The following is a 17,885-nucleotide window of genomic DNA, read 5'->3' as shown; positions in this document are numbered from 1 at the left end:
CGCTGCGCCGTCTCTGATTGGCTAACGTTGCTCCGCGGCTTGTACTGGGGATTCTGCTTGGCTCTGCAGGCTCTAGCGATGTGCCCCTTCCGCTCGCATTGCCGGCAAATTGCGTCCCGGAACTTGCAGGTCTGGTGTGGATGGGGTCCCCCACAACTGGCATAGGCATCTCGATGGCCTCACCGGTCCTGCCGGTACTGTTCGGTCCGGCAGATCTCCTCGTCCGACTCTTCCTCGCTCCCCGTGCCTACGGTTTCCTGGTGAACCGGGGCCAACTTCTGTGCTGTTCTGCGCCGACCCTTGTAGTCTCTCGGCTGCGGAAGATTCATGAGCCCTCGCCTCGTTCAGTGCGATGTGTAGCGTGAGATTTGTCTTCGCAAGCAACCTTCTCTGCAAGCGAATATCTCTCACTCCACAGATTAGTTGCTCTAGCAGCATCTCATCGAGGTCTCGGTACTCACACTGGTTTGCGGCCTTGCGCAGGGCAGCAACGTACTCGCTGATCGATTCTCCCTCGTGTTGCAGCCGTTGCCAGAAGTTGAAACGCTGCATGTACTTCGATGGTGTTGGGGCATAGTGGTCCTTCAGCAGTATCTGAAGCGTTTGCCACGAGATGGTGTGGACCGAGTTCGGTTCTGACAGGGCCTCGGCCATATCGAACACCTTGGATCCACAATGGCTCAAGAACAGGGCCTTCTTCCGTACGTCGGGTAGCCCCTGTAGGTCGCTGGCCACCAGGAAGCATTCGAAGCGGGACATGTAGGATCCCCACTTCTCTTCCGCGGGGTTGAAAGGCGCTGCCGGTACGTAGGCAGACATCGTTGGTAGATTCTCCAAGTACTCCGCTCGCTCACCTGGCTGGATTCGGATTTGCAGCTCTCTTGTCGGCTCGTGGCTTCAGCTCTTTCCGTGGCTTCTGGCCTCAAAATCCCACCTTCGTCGCCAATGTTAAGTGGGATGAATGAGGACTCAGCAAGCCAGGCAGTGAGTGACAACAGCTCTTTATTGTAGGGTGAGAACCCAGCAACTGACCAGGGGAAACAGCTCCCTTTATATACCTTGCAGCTGTGGTGGTCAGCCAATTAGCTGACAGTCAGTTAATTCAAACTGCCCGCCCAAAATCTACATACATAACAAAAACAGTAAATGTGAGATGGACCTTGGAGTCCTAGTGGATGATCACTTAAACATGAGCCAACAGTGCTGCTGCAGCGAAAAAAGCTAATACAATCCTTGGTTATCTAAACAGGTATAGAATCAAAATCATGTGAAGTATTAGTACCACTTAATAAAGCCTTAGTAAGTCTACATCTGGAATACTGCATCCAGTTTTGGTCACCACATTTCAAAAGAGATGTTGAGACTTTGGAAACAGTGCAAAGAAGAGCAACTAAGATGATTAAAGGCCTGGAGATAAAAACATGAAGAATGGTTGCAGGAATTGAGTATGGCCAGTCTAGAGAAAAGGACTAGGAGTGACAAGATAGCAGTATTCCAGTATTTTAGGGGCTGCCACAAAGAAGAAGGGGTCAACTTATTTTCCAAAACACCAGAGAGTAGGATAAGAAACAATGGATGGAAACTATTCAAGGAGAGAAGCAACCTGGAATTAAGGAGAAAGTTCCTAACAGTGAGAACAATTAACCAGTGGAACAGCTTGCCTTCAAAAGTTGTAGGTCCTTGGAGAATCCAGAAGCAGCCCGGCGGGACTGGCTGGGAAAATGCCGGGCTCCAATGAGCTCGGCAAAAACCAGCCAGACGAACCGATACCGGGGGGTCTTCGGACCAAAGCTGTCCTGTAGGGACAGCGAAGAAATAGAGGCAGCTCGGTGTCTAAAGAGGGACAGGCAAGTCCCTTGGATAGCCCGAGAAACTCTCTCCGAGCCAATGACAGAGGGTGGCGATCAAAGTGAATTGCCATGAAGCTAGAGCCTCTGGAGCAAGCGATGTGCAGGAGGGAAAATTTGGACAGAGTGCTGGTGTTGGGTGAGTGATCAGCTAACCCACAGACAATAAAAAGAAAATTCTAAATATTTTTAACTACTAAACTATTACTAAAATTACCCCGGCATGGAAATTGCGGCTAAATAGCAGCGGAGGGAGATGGTGGATGGAAAGAGAAAGTGAGAATGACAAGCGTGCCATAGAAGAACCCGAATAAAGAATTAAAAGTGATTGACAAATGGAAATGTAAATCTAGAACTTGGATTCAATTGGGATTGGATTATAAACTGATTGGTGGTATATAAAGGTGAAAGAAGAGGTGAAAACTGGCTTTTTACTCGTTTATGACTCGATAAACACGGATGTGGATTACAAATAAAATGGTGATTTGTTAATTAGTCGAGTGGAACTGTGGATTATAGAGAGACATCTGCAGGAGAAGGAAGAGCATGACATGGAATTGTTTACTTTGAGAAAATCTTTGAAGAAATGAAACCTTGAACTTTTAAAGAGATAACTGGCGAGAACTAAGGAGGATACGTTTTGCCTACAAGGGGATAGACTTTGATGATTATAAAAGAGGGACCTTAAAGAGACTTAAAACTGGGATAAGGAACAGGAACTTAATGAACTGATAAAGACAATATGTTTGAAAATAAAGGAAATTATTATAAATTTGCATGGAAAATGGAAATCTGAGGAGCCAAAAACAGAGCTAGAATGCACTGAAGATGAAAAGGAAATGACTAATGAGAAACAAGAAAGAGAGAGGGATAATGAAAAAGACAAAGACAAAGAGATTGACTATGGAAAATTAAACAATTGTAATATTAAGTATGGACAAAAAGAAAAGAAACAAAGAAGGAAAAGAGGGTGGAATAGGAAAAATATAAAAAACTTAAATGATTACACTGAGATTTACAGTGGAAAGATAAGAAAGAAGGAAAAGAGATGGAAAATAATAAGAAATAAAGGACAAAATAAAAGATTTTATGATTGTAAAATACAAAATAAGCATACTGGGATTAACAATGAAAAGATATAAAAAAGAAAAGAGAAAGGAGAAACAATGGGAAATATAGGGCAGAATAGGAGAGTGCAGAAATTTAAAATACAAAAGAAAGGAAGAAGAAGGGAAAACAAGGAAAAGAAGGAAAAGGGTGGAGGAGAAGAAAAAATATTAAAAACATAAATGATTACACTGGGATTTACAATGGAAATATAAGAAAGGGGGGAAAGATGGAAAATAATGGGAAATAAAGGGCAAAGATTTTACAATTTTAAGATACAAAATATTAATCATGAAAAGATACGAAAAAGGAAAAGAAAAGTAGAAACAAAGGGAAAACTAATAAATGTCACATGCTCAATAATATTGGAGGTTTATAGAATGATAAGTTTTAACAATATGAATAAAGCAGTTGGGGAAATGTAATTTTTGGAATATTTCAGACTATATATTTGAAACATAATTAAAAAGAGAAAAGAAGAAAAATTAAGAATATTTTAAGAACTAATTGGATTGGGTAAAATGAGAAAGGATTAAGATGCGCTTTATAAATATACATTTGAATAAGTGGAAATTTATTGTTAAGATGTTTTGAGAAATATATTTAATGATTGAAATTGAATGTAAAACTGAATGAAATTAAAATGATAAAAATGATTTAAATGTTATACTTGCAAGAAGCAAAGCAGAAAAAATATATTGGTAAAAATAAAAAAGATAAGAGATTAGAAAATTGTTTGAGTAAAGATTTGAAGGAAAAAAGATAACAAGATGAAATATATTGTTAATAATTAAAAAGATAAGGGATCAGGGTTTCCTGAACTCCACAATGGAAAACATTAAATTGAAAATGAATACAGCAATTGAGAGAGATGAAGGAATTGGAAGGGAGGAGGAAGGAGAGAGAGGGACGGAAGAGTAGGGAGGAAAGAAGGGAAGGGAAGGGAAAGTAGAGTAGGAGAGAAGGTAAGACAGGGGGGAAGAGAGGAGGAGAAGGAGAAGGGAAGGGGAAGTAGAGAAGAGAAGAAGAAGGTGGGGAAAGAAAGTTGAAAGGAGAAGAGGGAGAGGTTAGGTTTGAGGAGAAAGATTGCTGTACAATAAAAAAAAAAGATGAAGTGGAAGAACGGCAGCTCTGAACAAACAAATATAAATATATTAAGAAAAAGAATGAATTGTTTAAGAATAAAAGAGGATAAATATGTACAAATAGTAAAGTTAGAATTTAAGGATAAATGAAGAAGGTGTTTATATATGCAAGTATAGAAATACTGAGGTATATTCAAAAAAAAGGAAAGGGAAGACAATATTGACAAAAATTGTAATTGAGTAAAATGTATTTGAATTTGACTAATTGTATAAGATAAGAAGCGACCATCACTCTGTTCAAAAAAAAAAAGAAAGAAAGATGTGGGTGAAGGTGGGAGAGGAGAAAAGAAAAAAAATCAATAAAACTTGTTTTTTTTTAAAAAAAAAGTTGTAGGTGCTTCATCACTGGAAGTTTTTAAGAAGAGACTGGACAGTCACTTGACTGAAGCAGTATAGGGTCTCCTGTGTAAGCAGGGGGCTGGACTAGAAGACCTCCAAGGTCCCTTCCAGCTGTATTCTGATTGAATTCAGATTTTTGCTTACATGCTTAGAACTCTGTGACTAAGTATAATACAGAAGCAGCGCTACTTTGAAAAAAGTCAAAGATATTCCAGTAGATAATTGTATAAATATGTCAAAAATAGTGTCAGTGCTACAGAGATATTACATTTCAACCTGTGAATAGCTATTGTTTTTAGTACCACTCCAAACTTAGGTCTAGTTTATATATCTGATAGAGACTTGCTTTAATTCCCATGAATTTCAATTCCTTTGAGATTGGTCATAAATCACTACTTTCAGTGCCATTGTAACTTTGAACAGTCACTAAATGAACTGTTGTAAGTCAAGGACTACCTATACTGTCTTTAATATTGACTGAAGATGAGCTGCTCCCCCTCACTTGCACCAAGGCAAGAAGAAAATGTGCCTCTCTGTCTTCTGTGAAATTGATAACAATTTTTCAAAATGCAATCAGATTCAGTGTCTTTTAGAGAAGAGTCAACAAGGTTTTCCCAACCAAGGGAAATATATAGAAGAAAATACTAATGCTTTAATTTCCCATGATAAGAGAAAATGAGTAAGAATTGACTAATAAAATCCAAATGGAAATTACAATTCAAAAAACATACCGTACTAAAAATGCCATTCCAGAATTTTGTAGAGTTGTTACAGGGAACAAGTGACTTGGAACTGAAAATGCATATTAAGTAGGAAGAAGAAAAAACAACAACCCTAAATTTAAAAATTGAAAAATAAATCTGCTCCTCTGTATAGCTGTTATTTGAATTAAAAATGGAATTTACTTGAAATAAAAATATGACACTGTTAAAATACTGTTTCCAGCACACATATACTTAAATATTGTTAAAATATTGTTTCCAGCACTCAAGACTCCTTTAACCCAAATATATATACACATGTAAACTTATAGGTATATCAGTGGTACCATACAATTAATAAAAACTTGTATTATATCTAAGTATATGTGCTTTCAGTAACTTGGTTGTTATACTAAATGTGCTATCAGTCGTGCAGTTAGAACCAATGTAAATATTAAAATATATGAGTTTGATATCTGATCTGCATCATACCATTCTGATACAATAGAAATAGTACTGAACATTTTATATTTAGGATTTTTTTCTTGACACATAATTTAATAAATATTATTTTACTCATTAATCTTTCCTAGCTATTTAATAAATATGTTCATAAAAATTTTTAAATAAAACATGGTAATAGAACAAGTGTCATCGTATCTCTAATTATATTCAATAATCTTATCTATACAATTTTACTTTTTTGTATAATCCCATTTTCCTTGAATAGTTTCTAATATATATTAATGCTGATACTAGAATTTTGCTTTTAATTCTATTTCTATTTTATTTCTATTTCCTTTCTAAAAGTGTAGCTGACAATGCATATGTATCTTTTGCTGATATTTAACTGAATCAATGTTGACTGTGTTGTTTTTAATCATATATATAAACATACACGTGTGTGTTTGTGTGTGTGTATTTATTTCAATTTCTGTAGCCACCCATTTCAATCCAACTCTGGGTGGTTTTTGAGTGTGTGTGTGTGTGTGTGTGTGTGTGTGTGTGTGTGTGTGTGTGTGTGTGTGTGTATGAAGACAGAAGTATGGTAACAAATTGTTCAAGTTTGTATTACTAAATTAATTTGTGTGAAGAAGTTAAATTGCCTTGCTAGGCACAGATGACTATCCATTGCATTCATATGTGTTATTTTTGTCCTTTGGTTTTAACAGTTAGATCAGGCTGGATACCACCACCACCTGCTCTACCTCCCAGGCCCTTTGTGTCACAGGTGTGTTAATAATTTCAGCATGATGTTATGCTTAATATCTATCTTAAAAGGGAGAGATAAGAGTTCTTTCTTGCCCAATCATCCATCAAAGCACACAAGACAAAGACAGTACCATTAATTATAATTTTAGGAACTATTCAGTAGTTAACTTCAACAAGACATCCTATAGTTTAAAAATAATAGTATTCAAAGGGAAAAGTGGATTGAGAAAATGTCTTCAAATAATCTATTATAAATTCTGTAATTATTTTTCCAAATAATCAGTAATCAATAATAATCCAAATAATTTTCAGTGATTCAAACAATCACTAAACAAAGTTAAAGATTACCTGTATGTAGAGACTATTTAATGTTATAATTTACAAGTACTTTTTATACATTTTAACACCATATTTCTTGATGGAATTTAAGGAATTGAAAATATCAGTCAACCAGTAAAGCATATCCTATACTTTCAGAATCTTTTCTTCATATAATAGTAGTTGCTCTTGTTATGCAAAATGTAGTTTGAAAAAAGATTCCTACACATTGAAACTTATTTTGGAAGTCTAAATGATAGTTTCTAATAAAGTTTATTTGCCTGTCTTCGAGACACTACCTTTAAGATTACTGATGAATTCTGACAATATTATATTAACTATTATGCTCATAATTTCTAGAACTAGAAGAGACATTATTTTTTATTTCTATTACACTTTCAGGTGTCATGGATAAATCAGATCTAATTGATATTTATAATGTTTACAAATGAAATTTCTATATGTCTTCTATAAGTAAGTGTGTCCATAAATATTAGATATTTCGCAGACATTGCCGATTAGGTAGTGAGAAGTAAATATTATACAGCACACAGCATTTTATAATAAATCATACTTCACAAATACTTGTTTAATCAATTAAACATACAGTGAGAAGGAGTGTCCCAAATGTTTCTTTTCTAATTTTATTGGAATAATAATGAGTAATTTTTTTTCTTTTCTATTTTCATTAAAGAATGCAGTCTTATAAATATTTATTCAGAAATAATTTCCTCCAAGTTCTGTGGTACATATTCTTTTGCAAATAAGTGTAGGATTTTTGTCTACGCTTATGCTCAAACCTCTATATACCGGTATTATCATTTGCTGTTAATACTGCTTTACCTTTTATATGGCTTGTAAAAAAAATCTGGCTACTATAATCCCTTTAATTTATATATAATAATATAAAAATACCATAAAAAGGCACCAGGTGAGAAACCAAGAGACAGTTAAGTTCTAGTCTTGTGTTAATCACAAAGCCAGCTAACTCATTTTGTGCCATCACTTTCATTGCAAATTATTTCCTGCAAGGAAAACTGCAAGGACTTATGCAGGCACTTGTCAGGAGTAAAAACTGACTCAAAGATACCAAACAAAAAACCCAACAAAAATAGTAGAATCTATGAGGATGCATGAATTTCACCTGATTATGATGTCTTTTATGACATGCAACATATTTTCAGACTACTACTACTATTTCAGCCTATCAGAACAAGTTCAGTCACTATTTGTAAAGCTTAGTTATTGCAGCCTAAATGTAAACCTGAGAGGAAAAGGTAGATTGTAAATGGAAAATAACAAAGAGCCAAAAACTTCAGATCAATATTAGGCTTAATGAATTCTGAAGAATTGAAGGGCTCACATATTACCCATTGAAAGCCCCTCTCAGGAATATTTTGTTATTGGAAATAATATTTTAAAGGTATAGGTCTAATTTATGCAAAAGGCTAGAATCTGCTTTATTTTTGAAATAATATGATCAAGGGCTACTCACCAATATCTGAATCATACTGATTTCTTTTGTTTTAAGAATGATTACATTACTACTGTAGATTTTTTTATAACTGGGTAAGCAAAATACCTCCTTGGCAGCCCTTCAGCCCATATCAAGCTCTTCAAACATCCATTATTTCTGTCAGCCAAAAATATTGGGCATTCCTGAATACAGGTAGTCCTCAATTTATAACTTTTGTTTGGTGATCATTCAATGTTGCAATGGCACTGAAAAAAGTGACTTATCATTTTTCACAGTTATGACCTTTGCAGCATCCCATGGTCATGTGATCAAAATTCAGCTGCTTGGTAACTGGTTCATTTTTATGACCATTGCTCTGTCCAAGATCATATGATCGCCTTCTGCGACCTGAAAAGCAAAGTCAATAGGAAAGCCAGATTAATTTAACAACTGGGTTACTAATTTATCAACTACAATGATTCACTTAACAATTTAAGTGAAAGAACTTAAGAAAGGTCATAAAATGGGGCAAAAGTCACTTAACAAATGTTTCACTTAACAATAGAAATTTTGGGCTCAATTGTGGTCATAAGTCAAGGACTACCTGTAGTGATATAGAATCCAGTAGGCAAACATAATAATTTCACTTGTAAAATTGGGCAAATTAAATCTTAATATTAAATTTGCAGCTATAATTTTGTTTAGACAAATAATAAAAGGCTAATAAATAATAAAAAGAGGATCAGTATGGAAATATTAAGAGCAGTACTGATCTTGTTAATTTTATGTTGTATATTCAGGAAGTGTTTACATTGCCATTTGACAATTTTCTTTTTATATCTTGTATTCTCTCATTCTTTGACTTGCTGTCATTTTCCAGGGTCAATGGTATTCATATACTGTCCCACATAACAAAATCTGTTTCTTTTTAAACCAAAGTTTGGTTTCCTGTTTAAATGTTTATTATATTTATTCATTTTTCTTATGAATTCCTACTTCACTTGAAAGTCTGACTGTTCCCCAAAGAAGAAAGCTATTCTAAAAATATTCTGCAAGTTTAAAATTAAAGTTAAAACTTTACCTAACATTCATTCATTCATTCATTCATTCATTCATTCATTCAACTATTGTTTTTTCTGATCATGCTACATAAAAAGATTGACTCTGATTGTGTTCTGCAGGTTTCTCTTCCTCTCATAAATACTGCACCAAACATGCAACCCAAATCAAGCTATATGAACTTCAGTCTTCAGGAGCAGGTAGACTTTTAAACTATAAATATAAAATCAACAAGCTTTTTTATTCTTCACAGTTTATCTCTCATCTTTATTACTTTTATAAATCATGCCTAAAGTGGGAACAGAACTCACAATTTCCTGGACACGGACACACACACACACACACACGCTCACAGAATAAGAATTGTTACTTTAATAGACGAAAAGAGTATTTTTAATTGAGGATAGCAAATTAATTTTATTTAGTTATGTATTTATTTCTTTATGCATATATAAATGTATGGATACAGATTGGGCTGGAGTTATGTATGTATATTTTTTCTTAGATTAGAGCGAAGTTTTAATCTCTTCAAATACAGACAATGCAATATAAGATTGCTTATAATAAAACTATAGAAATGTAGTTTTAGGAATTCTTCCTTCCTTGTAATCATGAATTACATGAGTAATAAAGAAGTCTCCATTACACCTAATTTGTAAAAAAAAAATTGTGTACAGAACATTCATGAGGATATGCAAGAAAAGACTTTTGTTATTTTTCTTTGTTGTTTTTCAGCAGCCTTATACACAGAGATGTCTGAAAACACTATACAGGTAGTCCTCAATTTACAACCACAATTTATTTATTTATTTATTTATTTATTAAATTTATATACCACCCTATTCCTGAGGGACTCAGGGCGGTGAACAGAGAACGATAAAAATACATGTAATACAAACGTTAAAAAAAAAAAAACAATTAAAATATACTAAACACTCTGGTCCTAGCTAATTCAAGACATCCCAGTTTAAAATAAAATCAAAAGCAATATAAAGGGAAAGTTAGGCCAGGCCGGCCTGCTGAAACAGGAATGTTTTGAGGACACGGCGGAAAGTGCGCAGATCCGGGATCTTCTGTATCTCTGGGGGGAGCTTGTTCCAGATGGTGGGTGCCCTCACAGAAAAGGCTTTCCCACTGGGGGCCGCCAGTCGACACTGTTTGGCTGATGGCACCCTGAGAAGCCCCTCTCTATGGGAGCGTACTGGGCGGTGAGAGGCTATTGGTGGCAGAAGGCGGTCTCGTAAGTACCCTGGTCCTAAGCCATGGAGCGCTCTAAAGGTGGTAACTAAGACCTTGAAGCACACCCGGAAGACCACAGGGAGCCAGTGCAGCTCGCGCAGGAGGGGAGCCACATGGGAGCGCCATGCTGCTCCCATAACTACCCGCGCGGCCGCATTCTGGACCAGCTGGAGCCTCCGGGTGCTCCTCAAGGGGAGCCCCATGTAGAGAGCATTACAGTAGTCCAGGCGTGAAGTGACGAGGGCATGAGTGACCGTATTTAACGAGTCCCGATCCAGAAAGGGACGCAACTGGCGAATCAGGCGAACCTGATAAAAAGACCTCCCGGCCACAGCCATCAAGTGTTCTTCTAAAGACAGCCGTGAGTCCAAGAGGACGCCTAAGTTGCGAACCCTCTCCGTGGGGGGCAATGACTCATCCCCAATAGTCAGTGATGGCACCAACTGACTATATCGGGACGTCGGAAACCACTGCCACTCGGTCTTGGATGGGTTGAGCCTGAGTCTGTTCCTCCCCATCCAGATCCGTACGGCCTCCAGGCACCGGGACATCACTTTAAGGACATCATTGGGGTGGTCCAGGGTGGAGATGTATAGCTGAGTATCATCAGCATACTGATGATACTTCACCCCAAAACCACGGATGATCTCACCCAGCGGCTTCACATAAATGTTGAACAGAAGGGGTGAGAGAACCGACCCCTGTGGCACCCCACATACAAGGGGCCTCGGGGTCGACCTCTGCCCCCCTGTCAACACAGACTGCGATCGATCAGAGAGAAAGAAGGAGAACCACCGCAACACGGTGCCCCCCATCCCTAACTCTTCCAACCGGTGCAGCATGATACCATGGTCGATGGTATCAAAAGCCGCTGAGAGGTCTAATAGGACCAGGACAGAGGAGCAACCCCTGTCCCGGACCCTCCAGAGATCATCTACCAATGCGACCAATGCCGTTTCTGTGCTGTATCCAGGCATGAAGCCTGACTGGAACGGATTAGATGAGCCGATTCATCCAAGTACTGAGGAAGCTGTCGCGCTACCACACTCTCAACAACCTTCGCAATGAAGCGAAGGTTGGAGACTGGACGGTAATTAGCCAACACTGCTGGGTCCAGGGAAGGCTTCTTGAGGAGAGGTTTCACCACCGCCTCTTTCAAGGCGGCGGGGAAGGCACCCTCTCTCAAGGAAGCATTTATAATCCCCTGAAGCCAGCCTCGTGTAACCTCCCGAGAGGCCAGCACCAGCCAGGAGGGACACGGGTCCAATAAACATGTGGCCGCGCTCAGTCTGCCCAGTATCTTGTCCACGTTTTCCAGAGTTACAGAATCAAACTCTTCCCAGGTAATATTCTCAAGACTTGCCTCCATCCTCCCTCCCGAATCTACCCAGTCAGAGTCCAAATTTTCCCGAATCTGAGCGATTTTGTCATACAGATATTGTACAAAGTCCTCAGCTCTACCCTCCAAGGGGTCCTCCCGCGCTTCCTAGTGGAGCAGGGAGCGGGTCACCCTAAACAGGGCTGCCGGGCGATTATCTGATGACGCAATAAGAGCGGAAAAATAGTTACACTTTGCCGCTTTTATTGCCACCAGGTAGGTCTTAATATGAGACCTTACCAGTGTTCGGTCAGATTCAGAACGGCTGGCCCTCCAACTGCTCTCCAAGTGTCTTTTCCGGCTTTTCATCTCCCTCAGCTCCTCGGTGAACCAGGGAGCCAGGTGAGATCGACGCCGGGTTAGAGGCCCCAAAGGCACGACCCGGTCCAAAGCTCCAGCAGCCGCCCTATCCCAGGCAGCCACTAGGTCTTCAGTCGAGCCGTGTGCCAGAGCCTCAGGAAATGGCCCAAGCTCCGTCTGGAACCTATCCGGGTCCATCAGGCGCCTGGGGCGGAACCACCTCATCGGTTCCGCCTCCCTGCGGCGGGGTGTGACGGTTCGAAGGTCAAAGCGAAGGAGGGAGTGATCTGACCATGACAAGGGCTCGATCGCTATATCCCCTATCTCGAGACCACTCAGCCACTGACCAGAGACAAAAACCAGGTCCAGCGTGTTTCCCCCTGTGTGAGTAGGGCCATGAACTAATTGGGTCAGGTCCATGGCCGTCATGGAAGCCATGAACTCCTGAGCCACCTCAGACGCTTCACCGATGGATGGCAGGTTGAAGTACCCCTGACCATAAGCCTAGGGGTATCAATCGCCACCGCGGCTATAACTTTGAGTAGTTCAGGCAAGGCCGCTGCCACGTGGCAGGGAGCCAGGTACGTAACCAGCAGGCCCATCTGCACCCCATGACCCCACTTCACAAGGAGGGACTCACATCTGGCCGTCTGAGGAACAGTGGCCTCCCTCGGACCAAGACCCTCTTTAATGATAACTGCCACCCCCCCGCCCCTTCCCTGTGACCTTGGCTGATGAAATGCCTGGAAACCGGGTGGGCACATCTCTACGAGAGGGAGTCCCCCCTCCTGGCCCAACCAGGTCTCCGTAATACCCACCAGGTCTGCTCCCCCCTCCTGAACAAGATCACAAATGAGGGGGGCTTATTTACCACGGACCTGGCATTGCATAGCATCAGCCGAAGGCCCAGGGCCTGAGGGTCTGTGCCACCTGGGGAACAAGAACAGCATTGGGGGCCGGAGCGTGCCACCGCTTGAAGACAGCGAGCGCGCACTCCCGCAACTTGATGTGGCCCCCTACTCCCGCCATATCTGCCCCTCCCACCTACAGTCCTGATGTAATGTCTATCAACAGCACAAGCTCTAACCCTCTCCTTGGCCCCGGATTCTGCATCTCCTCCGCCGCGCTCTTCAGATGGACTAGATCCCGTTCCTCGCGGGTTAATCCCTGAACCCATACAACCCACCCCCCTCCCGGGAGGCCCCCCAGCCTCATTATTTACATTGGAAACCACCCTCCTCCCAGATCCCCTTAAAATAGAATTTGAAAAACTATCTAAAAAACCCCAAAGCTTCCGGTTCTTAGCATACCACCTCTTGGGGTTCCAAAACCCGTTCTCGAGGGCGGCCCTAGATAACTGGGAGGGTCAAACTTGCGAGAGGGGGGAATGTCGCAGTGCTAGGAGCTCTGTTATTGAATACATCGGAGGTGAGATAGAATTGGAGGCGATGAAAGGCCATTTTCTTCTTAAGGTGTTAAAGATGGTTTAAAACAGATGGTTAAGACAAAAAGGGTAAAGTAGATAATTGTACAAGGAAACTAATATAATAGAATATCGGAATACCATCTCCCTCTTACAGTGATGGGAAAGTCTTGTGATTAAAATAAGTTAGTCAAAAAAGGGGGATGAGAGTCTCAATGACCGCCCTCTCACGGTGACCAGTCCAGAGTTACAGAGACAAAGGAGAAGATGGTCCGTCCCATCCACTTGTATAAATATTACAAATAAATTGTTCAAGACTCTCGATGTCTATGCTTCCTCCCTTTCTGATACCAGCAAAAATCCGAAGATAAGGTCGAAAAAAAGCAAGGTGGAGCATCCAGGCGGAAGAGATGAAATCAAATAATCAGGATAACTAGGATAGTCAAGGAGGAAAAGATATTTAAAATAAAGACTATAAGTTGATCGAACAGCTGCAAGTTTTTCGCTGAATGGCCAAACTAGGCCTAGGTCTAGTAAGGGTGGGGGAGAAACAGTCAGGGGAAGATCAAAAAAATCATGACTTCAGTTCTCAGCCCCCACCACTACCATGCTCTTTCAGATAGGGCCATTCAGGTGATTAAGTTGAAAATATCTCCCCTAGTATTTCAAAAATGGGGGGAATGTCCAGGCCCCCTCCCCATTACATCGAGGGGGGGTAACTGCTTGCAGCAAAGCCCTCTCCATCGTCTAGAGAGGGCATCCTCATAGCCTAGCCTCCCGGTGTTGCTGCTGATGATGCTGTCATCATCGCCGTTGCGAGTGTCATTTTAGTCAGCTCTGCCTCCGTAACCATGGCCGCCGCCGCCCGCAGCGCCCAGTACGCAGCAAATCAAGTTTTCGGCAGCCCAGGCACCGCCGCCGGCGCTGCCTGCGCCGCCACCGCCACAGCAACATCGCTGACCGCTGCCTCAACCGCTCCAGCCCCGCAGCCGTTTGATTCATGACAGTCAGCTGGGCCTCGGTTTCAACGTTCGCCGCCATTTACGGCCCGCCGCGCCATCCCTAACTATCTCCACGGCGGCCGGGTGTTCTTCCAGCTCCATGTACGGCTCAATCGAGCCGGCTATGCTTCAGCTTGTTGGGCGGGGGTTGTAAGATGGTCAGCTGGCCCCCCAACACCCTCGAAAATGCCGGACATTGCCCCTTCGTCCTTGGCATTCAATATAGAGTCGCCATATTGGTCTGCTACCTGGAAATTGAGCCCAGAATTTATGTTGCTAAGTGAGAAATGTGTTAAGTGAGTTTTGTCCCATTTTATGACTTTCCTTGCCACAGTTTTTAAGTGAATCACTGCAGTTGTTAAATTAGTAACACAATTGTTAAGTGAATCTGGTTTCCTCATTGACTTTGCTTGTCAGAAGGTCACAAAAGGGGAATCACATGATTCCAGGACACTGCAACCATCATAAGTGTGAGTCAGTTGTCAAGCATCCAAATGTAAATCATGTGACCATGAGAATACTGCAACGGTCATAAGTGTGAAAAATGGTGATGTTACTTTTTTTCAGTGCCATTGTAACTTTGAATAGTCACTAAACAAAATGTTGTAAGTCAAGGTCTACCTATATTAGTGGTCAAGGACAATTTTTTTCAGATTTTAGCATTCGTGAAGTTCAAAAATATCGTTGGAATTGATATACTGTATAAACCCAATTAAATAACCAGACAGAATATGCTTATCCTATTCTTTTGCACTCTTGACCAGCTAGACAAAGCTTTATCTTAAAGAGAAATCTTTAAAATTGTTTCTGAATCTATCAAGCTTTGCGTGATATAGTTCATTCCTCAAACCATAGAGAGAGATTACTGTACACCCGTGAGAATGCAGTGTAACTTTGTAAAGTCCCTAAAAGGTTTCACAAGGATTTGAATAAACACTGAGCTACACTGAGGTAAAGCTTTTTTATTTTGTCTGTTAAAGGACAAATTTAATTTTCTCAACATCATGCTGTCATTAACATTATTGCTGCAGCTGGAGAAAATAATAATATTGAGTGAAGCATAACTTACTTTTAAAAACTAACCAATAACTGGTATTTTGGCCAAAGCTAAAAGCCATCCACTCATCCTGTATATCTCTAGGTATTAAAGCTATCAAAATGTTATACATACTAGTTAGAGCTTATAAATCAGCTTTGTAGAGAACTGGAATTGTTATACACATATGGGTTACATTACTTAATGGGGTTCTTGACTGAAAAGAACATACCAAATACAAGTGAAAAAAATCAGTTTCCAGAATAGGGGAATGATAGAAATGATTTAAAGAGAAGGAGGATTTTGGCATTGCATATTCTTTAGCTTCTTTGATTAATTGTATCTGGTTTCTAAACTGATGGGTTACCTGTAACTGGTTTCATAGAATTATAATTAATTTATAATTATTAATTATATTGTCATGGCCAGATAGCTGAGCAGCATTATTTTAATATTGTTATTATGCATAGGTTATTGAGAAGCACTATGATATTATATGGAGCATTCTAGAAAAGGACTGAACAGTTTTGCATTTCTTCACATCTTTTGTCTGACTGGCTTACTAAAATGTATATTATATACTTCAGGAGGATGGGTGGGGAATAATGTAACTTGGTTCAAAAGCTTGATTAATTTCAATAATTTTTAAAACCCTCACAGGAATAACTATATTTAGAAAGCCAGATGGAAATCTAGGCCAACAGAAAGATAGAACATTTCTTTTTATTCATAATATTATGTAATATCAAGGTTTTCAGTACCAAATTAAAATATACTTCCTTTCTTTGTGCTTTGGGCAGAGGGTCTCTTGTTTTTGTGGTTTTCCAGTGAGGAGAATTATCCTAGCAGTAGTAGGCAAAAGTATAAACACTTCTAGACCTCCTCTCTAACCCCATATATTTGGGCAGCGCTCACATAGAATCTTATAAGACCTGCTATACATAATACGCTGTACATGTAGTCCTTGACTTATGACAATTGAGTCAAAAATTTCTGTTGCTAAGGGAGATAGAAGTGAGTTTTGCCCAATTTTACAACCTCTCTTGCGACAGTTGTTAAGTGAATCACTGCAGTTGTTAAATTAGTAACACCGTTGTTAAGTAATTCTGTCTTTTCCATTGACTTTGCTTGTCAGAAGGTTGCACAAGGTGATCACGTGACTACAGGACACTACAACCATTGTAAATATGAGTCAGCTGCCAATTTTAATTTATGGTTTAATTTATGAATTTTAATCACATGACCATAGGGATGCTGCAATAGTTGTAAGTGTGAAAAATGGTCATAAGTCACCCTTTTCAGTGCCATTGTAACTTGGAATGATCACTAAATGAATTGTTGTTAAGTCTTAGGGCTACCTGTAATTTCACATAGGTCAATTTCTATATAGTAATTATGTTGTTAGAAATAAACCAACAAATGTAATGGAAATCAGTGTAATAAGATTTCAGTTAGCTGGCCTTAAAGTCTATTCATCAACCATATTGTTTCAGAAGGGCTGATCCAGCATGAAATTATAGGTTGCTGAGAAAATGTAACAAGTAGAATTTAGTTTCAGGAAATTTTGGAAATATTTTTCTTCTTCATTACAAAGTCTGATCTGTGCTATTGTCTTTTTAAGACTACAGCACACCACAGTGCCATTCTTAAGCAACCCATATAGAGATGTGAATATAACTAATGGTGTACATAAACTGCTCTAATGTAAAATATTAAAGTTAATATTTTCAGGGTTTTTTTATTTTTACAACCCTGTAATCCTTTTTATCAGGGTGGAATCAGGGTGACTGAATGGAGATATGTTAATATATTCAGCTAATGAACAGAAATATGAATAACTCTTACATTACTTAATTCATGCTTTGCTCTTTCTGACTGCTTTTTCAAACGACTACTCATTAAGGATTTGTTTGTTACTAGAACTGGATAACTAGATAATCAAATATATGGTACTGCATCCAAAAAAGGTTGTTGCACCATATAGTCCTGAGAAAATTGAATTGTTTTTCTGCCTAACACTGCTTAGAAAGTTTATGTTTACCTGAAATTGCATGCCCAGGCAATATGTAATTAACATATTCATAAAGATTCAAGGTAGCGAAGGCAGTATTGTCTCCATGAATTATGAATTATGATTTTTGGAGAATGCCTCCATTTTATAATTCTCTTAACATCTCATCTGAAAAGTGACTTCAAGTAAATATTGTCATTACCATTAGCCCATTAGCCATTATCATTGTTATTGAAATTTCTGCAGAGTGGTTTCATGCTCTCTTATATTAAAAATATGCATGTATTTGAAATTAAAAAATACTTTTGAAAGA

The 17,885-nt window shown here is 39.4% G+C and overlaps 1 protein-coding gene across 6 annotated transcripts in view; it reads left to right on the top strand.

The window, feature by feature from the left end:
• REPS2 (RALBP1 associated Eps domain containing 2) overlaps nt 1–17,885 on the top strand; it is a 227,911-nt gene that overhangs the window by 171,565 nt on the left and 38,461 nt on the right. For 4 of the 6 annotated variants that reach the window (XR_015728265.1, XM_087871424.1, XM_034434664.3 and 1 more), the window contains 2 exons: nt 6,312–6,370; nt 9,307–9,384. Coding sequence is in view for 4 of the 6 variants with exons in the window: in XM_087871424.1 (XP_087727550.1) it covers nt 6,312–6,370; nt 9,307–9,384 (137 nt within the window). In the remaining 2 variants the exon portion in view is untranslated. The remainder of the gene's footprint in view (nt 1–6,311; nt 6,371–9,306; nt 9,385–17,885) is intronic. The other 2 variants (XR_015728266.1, XM_060686702.2) reach the window with 1 other exon arrangement.

The sequence above is a fragment of the Pantherophis guttatus genome, chromosome 5 (assembly GCF_059756535.1).
Source record: "Pantherophis guttatus breed Tessera chromosome 5, ASM5975653v1, whole genome shotgun sequence".
In the NCBI taxonomy this organism is placed as follows: domain Eukaryota; kingdom Metazoa; phylum Chordata; class Lepidosauria; order Squamata; family Colubridae; genus Pantherophis; species Pantherophis guttatus.
Note: the sequence above shows the minus strand (reverse complement) of the source record. Positions and strands in the feature narration are given on the sequence as shown.